This window comes from Microtus ochrogaster, assembly GCF_000317375.1.
Source record: "Microtus ochrogaster isolate Prairie Vole_2 chromosome 14 unlocalized genomic scaffold, MicOch1.0 chr14_random_1, whole genome shotgun sequence".
In the NCBI taxonomy this organism is placed as follows: Eukaryota; Metazoa; Chordata; class Mammalia; order Rodentia; family Cricetidae; genus Microtus; species Microtus ochrogaster.
This window is the reverse complement of record NW_004949096.1, coordinates 8,261,428-8,267,813: the sequence shown is the minus strand read 5'-3', so window position 1 is coordinate 8,267,813 and position 6,386 is coordinate 8,261,428. Positions and strand designations below refer to the sequence as shown.

Below are 6,386 nucleotides of genomic sequence, written 5' to 3'. Positions count from 1 at the left end.
ATGAATAGTGCTAACATATAGATTTATACATAGATAATGCTAACATGTAGGGCTTATACATGGGTAGTGCTAACATGTAGGGTTTATACATGAATGGTGTTAACATGTAGGGCTTATGGAAGGATAGTGCTAACATGTAGGGCTTATGGAAGGATAGTGCTAACATGTAGGGCTTATACATGGGTAGTTATAACATATGGTCTCTTAATCAGCTCATTGAACATTAAATGACTGAGGTGTTTCAAAGAAAGACTTGGAGTCCATTCTCCGGTAAAAATCAGAACGCTTAACACATCTTTGTACAGCAGTGATCACCTGTAACAAAACATTATCTGTCCACGTTAGATGGGCCATGAACACCCACTTCTATGGCCTTACGTGTAGACTCCACTTATTTAATACCACATTCCAGGCTCCAGTAGGCATTTGAGTTGACAACTCTGAAAATACAACAGTTATTTTTTATGATTCATTGAGCAATGTGTCTTCAAATCTTGTAGCTGCCACTCAGACAGTTTCAATAATTTGGCTCCTAACTGAACCTCTTCTTATCCACACTGGAGCAGGCTGTTTACCCCCGCTCTCTCTTCCTTGTTTTCATAGATTTCTGCCATCATTCTACATCCCAACTATGACCCTATCCTGCTGGACGCTGACATCGCCATTCTGAAGCTCCTGGACAAGGCCCGCATCAGCACCCGTGTCCAGCCTATCTGCTTGGCTAGCACTCGGGACCTCAGTGCCTCCTTTCAGGAGTCTCACATCACTGTGGCTGGGTGGAACATCCTGGCAGATGTGAGGAGCCCTGGCTTTAAGAATGACACACTGCATTCTGGAATGGTCAGGGTGGTCGATTCACTGCTCTGTGAAGAACAACATGAAGAGCATGGCATTCCAGTTAGTGTCACTGACAACATGTTCTGTGCCAGCCAAGACCCCAGCACTCCTTCCAACATCTGCACTGCAGAGACAGGGGGCATTGCTGCTTTGTCCTTTCCAGGCCGAGCATCCCCTGAGCCACGCTGGCATCTGGTGGGGCTGGTCAGCTGGAGCTATGACAAGACGTGTAGCAATGGCCTAGCCACAGCCTTCACCAAGGTGCTGCCGTTCAAAGACTGGATTGAGAGGAACATGAAATGAACCAGCTGCAAGGCCACTGAGAAGCTTTTCCTGTATAGATAGTATATGGCTCAGTGAGGACCTGAACTATGATTTTGCCTATGACCTTGGCTTCAGAAAGGTCTCTGATTTCATGGATATACCTCAGTAGAGGGTGAGTAGTGTTTTGCTTTCTGGCAGGGAACTGTCTTCCTGCCTGCTTGGAAACCATCTAAAAGATGTCCGGGCTTGCAAGAACTGAATTTCATCAAAGAAAACCACGTGAATAGAAAAAAAATCTCCCAGACCATGTCCACCTCACAGTGATGTGAACAGCATAGTCAGTTCTGGATGAAAGGGTTGACCTGGGGTGGGGTGGGGAGACTCTGGGCTGTACCAGGCTTCAGACAACATTCCAAAGAACAGCCTGCATGACAGCCCTTGGCAAAGGAGTTTGGATGTGACATTTGCTCCTGTGCACATTGTCACAAGATTTTCTGATCCCGTCCCTCCCAGTCTTCTGTACACATTTCAATAAAACGAGGGTTGACTTCATTTTTGAGTTACATGGATTTGGGCCGATAGTTTGGTGAGGGTTCTTTAACATAGAGCCAAGGGATATAATTTCCCAATGTGTCTGTCAGAGGCTAAGCCTAACAGGACAGAGAAGACAGCATGAGTAATGCTGCTGGTTGATCTTGACTGCACGCTGTCTTTCATGGAGGGCTGCCTAGGTTAGTAAAGTATGGCTGAGTGGGGTGTTGGTGAGGCTTTCTCCAGGGAGGATTAGTCAAGAAGAGACGACTTACCCTGGATGTGGGAAGCTTCCCACATTCCATCCTGTTAGCTGGGGGCTCGCTCAGGTGTAACAAAGGGGAAAAGGGAGGAAGCCAGCCAGTGCAGGCATTTTCTCTCTGCTGACTGCCATGATGCAAGTTCCTTTTTCCTACCCTTCCCATTATGATGAAGTGACCCCTCTGAGACCATGAGCAGAGTAATCTTTTTATTTTCTTCAATTAGTCCTTTCGGGTCACAGCAGCAAGAAAGTTTAATGTAGTGTACTGATTCCAAGTGTCTCCCTGATTTTATGTTTTAGGCTCAGTTATAAAACTGCCATGAGCCCCCACAAATCTTTTTTAAAAATATTACAGTTATGCATTTAGTGTGTGTGTGTGAGAGAGAGAGAGACAGAGAGAGAGAGAGACAGAGAGAGAGAGACAGAGAGAGAGCGAGCTGAGTGCTTGCCATCGTGCAAGTGTGGAGGCCAGAGGCCAGATTTAGGGTTAGTTCTCTCCTGCCACCATGTGGGCCCAGGATTCAAACTTGAATCATCAGGCATGGTGGCAAATATGGTTACATGGTGAGCCATGGGACCAGTCTGCCTCTCCACAGGTCTATGTTTCCAAAGCAGTTGAAAAAGAATCACATGTTTGTTTACACCAAATTTGATCTGCCAAGAACCCAAGGCTTGGTGGTTTCTTACAATGTGTGTGAGTGTCCTTGGAAGCCCCTTCTCACTTCCCATTAGAATGGAAGAAAAAGCAAATTCAGTCTGATAAATTCTATGATCTTTCCAGTACCTTCTCTCTTGGGGTTTGACAAACACTTCTAATATCTCCCCTCTTTTCTCATTGAGAGTTTTGCTGCCCACAAGATAGGTTCCTTATGAGCACTGAGACAATAGGGGGGAACTCCTGAGTTCATGCTGTTTGTTGGGTGTGTGTGACGGGTCTTTCCAATTCCTTGGTGTTTTCCTAATCTTTAGTGTAACGTCTGTCTGGTTTCCATGTGGCCCTTCCTGTTGACCAGGCTTCTCCTCAGCTCTTGTGGGGACTGGCATCTGGTGTTGATTATTATTTGACCCTGGTCTGGATCAGTCAACCCAGGGTCCACAGCGACAGCTTCTCTAGACTGCCCAGCTACATACCCTCTTCTTACTTTGGAAGCTTGTGGGGACTCCTAAGTCTTTTCTGTCCCTTACAAGAAAGGAGAACCCATGCCTGTTATAGACCATCCTGGAAGACCTTAGCTTCCTATGCATGCAAACAGGAACTTTCTTCTCCTGCTACCTGAGTCAGAGACCTTTAACCTTGGTGACTTTAATTCTGAGACAGGAGGTGAAGGTGTGCTTGTAAAGCAGCTTGCTTTCTCACCTTCGGTCCTTTACACATTTCTTTGAGTCAGAAGAGAATGGCATCTACTTTCTCTTTTATCAGACATTCCTGGGGCTTTCCGTGAGTCATTTCCTCCTGTCACACAAACTTTCTTCTTGTCCTCGTGGCTTAATCAAGGGGCAATGGATTGATTACTGCAGGCTATCTAGCATGTGGTGATTTAAAAGCAGACCCATTTATTCTCATGGAGGATTGATTCTTCAGATAGTTATGAGGTGATTCAAAAACTGTGTTTTAAGAAAGCTAGGACCACAAAAGGTTTGGTGTGAGTTAGGTCAGAGAGATCGGACTCAGGTCTTGTCTTCCCATTTCCTTATTTTTGGTGCCGAGCAAGTCATTTAACTTTTCTATATCAGCTCGACGTGTGTTAAATGGTCATAAGAAGATAACATGGTAGCTTTGTGATCTGTGACAACTGTGATGTATAAAGCAACAAAATCACACATGGTTATTAAATGTTCTCCCTCACTTGTTAGCTAGCCTCTGGTGCTAATGGCACATTGTAGAACCATAGCTCAGAATCTAGTACAACTTAGATTATTAGGGGCTTTACCCTGAACGAACTATGTGAACTCTCCCTCTTTCTCTCTCTCTCTCTCTGCCTCTTCTTTCTCCAGCTTCTATCATGAGGAGCCACTTTCCCCCTTGTATGCTCCTTCCATGATACACTGTACCATTCTAGGCTCAAAGCAACAGGACCAAATGACCATGGATTGAACCCTCTGGCACAATGAGCTAAAATAAGTAATTTCTCCAAGTTATTCATCTCAGGAATTTTGTCACGGCTCAGGAAAGCTGACTGAAGAGATGCCATATTATTTGGTGCCCATTATACTGGGCAGTGTTGGAGGAGTTCCTCTGGGCACAGCTTCACAAGGTCTCCACGTCTGCCTCTATGGGCATTCCACACTACCCATTCTAAAATGTCTGTTACCTGTCTGTTTTGATTCCTGACCTGACCCCAACCCCCACCAACCTAGACCAACGTTTTCTGCATGTTCTCTATATCCCCTTTACCCATGGTGTCATTTGCAAGGTTTAGGAAGTAAGCGAAGCTTACAAGGCCCAGAAAGCTCCTGAAATTTACAAGATCTGGAATGCATCCTTCTCTCATGCTACCCCAGGTTGGAAAAACAGCAACAATTGCTGGAAAGGGGAAGTCTGTGACCCACGGAGCCTCCTAAAAGTTGTTCTGTGAGTTCCGGAATCACCACCAGTGTTGGGGTGAGCTGTCTGTTCACATGGCTGCCCACGAGTCACCTATGTTCCTGTTAGCAACCCCATACCCGTGCTCCGATAAGTAGCTCAGGAAACTCACTGCTTGACTAGGCTACACTTTGGGGAATAGTTTCTTTTGTTTGCTATCAGTGCCCTTTCTGAGGGGAATGGACACCAACTCATATCTTCCTGGAAGTCACCAAACTCCACTGGGGTGCTTGATTCCTAGCTTCACGAACACCGGCTTCTCCTGCAGTGCCCACCCACAGACCTCTCTACCTGGCACTGCTCTTGGAGGCTTAAGTCCTCATTCACATTGTAAACTGAAGTTTTCAGAAAGAAAAGGAAAAATATGAATTCAATATTCTACAAGGCCAGATGAGTGAAAAACCCAATCATAGAGTTGAACTGTTACAGGCCAAAGCCAATGATCTTGGGCTATTTTTAGTCCCTCCAAAAGCCATTTACTCTTGCCTCTGTGTTTGACCTGACATCCCTGTGACTGGCGTAACCTTTACAATGTATTTTTAGCAAACAACTGTGTCCCACCAATTCAAACACTAAGTATGTCATTATGAAACTCACAACAGAGGTTCCCTGCTTTTCTATGACCCACCTCTTGGTAAACCCATCTGCATAGTTGGCAAGTGCCTTATAACTTCCTTGTTCTATAAATAATGAAATATCTCACAATAATTTCCACAAAGGAAGATGTCTTTGGGGGTGACCTTAATCCATAGTCACTTATATTTGACTTAAGAAGAAACTATCTCCTGTCCTCTTTGAGGTGCCAGCTATGTCTCTTGGGAAGAAGCTGGCAGAGTAGAGACATACTGGGTTTTATGGAGACCTAGCCTCTAAGGTAAGTGGCCTGCTGGAGAATCCAGGTCTTCTCCCATAGTCCAAAAATCACAGAAGCCAGAAGAAGGTTTACAATAGGTTCCAGAGGACCTGGGGCCTGAGTACTTTCCCACAGCTGGCTGCAAGGTGAACTTAAGGAGACAGCGGGTGTGAACTGCCACTGTGGTGTCTCATGGACTGTACCAGCTTTCAGAGTGTGAAGTGAACTTAAAGAGACAACAGGTGTGAACTGCCACTGCGGTGTCTCATGGACTGTACCAGCTTTCAGAGTGTGAAGTTAGCTCTCACTCTCTTCTTTCCAAAGCTCATGTTTTACTTAAGCCCACTCTAACCCAGCCCCATACAAGGCAAGGAGCTCTGCAGCAGAGTTCCACTTTTCTGATGTTGACACAGTGTAAATCCTGAGAAGTCCTCTCAACTGGGGATAGCTTGGGGAGGGGCCAACACGACCTCCATTTATCTACAATAGTTTGGTCCTCATTTCTTTTGCAGTAGTTGCTTCTGTTTTTTAAAACTTGTCTTGTAAAACTTTTATTTTTTCATTATTGGGTGTGTACGTGTGTGCACACACGCTGCACATATGCACACATGCCATGACGTGCATGTGAAGGTCAGAGGACAACTTTCAGGGTCAGTTATCTCCTTACATCATGTGGGTCCAGCACCTGAATTCAGGTTGTCAGGCTTAGCAGCAAGTGCCTTCATGTATTGGTTTTGGTCCTTATATACATTTGTAACCCCGAATATTCAGTATTGATGGAGCTTCTGCTTATAGGGGTTGATTGGGCATTACTGGCAAGGCTGTGGTGTTATCCTTTTAAAGACAAATCATGTTGAAGAATGACATTAATATGACGATCATTCTGTGACTGTGGTGCATCAAGATACAAGCAATAACAGTCCACATCTCATGTAAGAGCAGATGTTGACACTGGGTGTCTTCTATCATGTCAGCTCTTCTTCTTCTTCTTCTTCTTCTTCTTCTTCTTCTTCTTCTTCTTCTTCTTCTTCTTCTTCTTCTTCTTCTTCTTCTTC

The 6,386-nt window shown here is 45.0% G+C and overlaps 1 protein-coding gene across 1 annotated transcript in view; it reads left to right on the top strand.

The window, feature by feature from the left end:
• Nucleotides 1-2,219, top strand: part of Pamr1 (peptidase domain containing associated with muscle regeneration 1) — a 92,138-nt gene extending 89,919 nt beyond the window's left edge. The window contains exon 11 of the mRNA XM_013352566.2: nt 604-2,219. Coding sequence (XP_013208020.2) covers nt 604-1,140 — 537 coding nt within the window. The 3' untranslated portion in view covers nt 1,141-2,219. The remainder of the gene's footprint in view (nt 1-603) is intronic.
• The last annotated feature ends 4,167 nt before the right edge of the window (nt 2,220-6,386 follow it).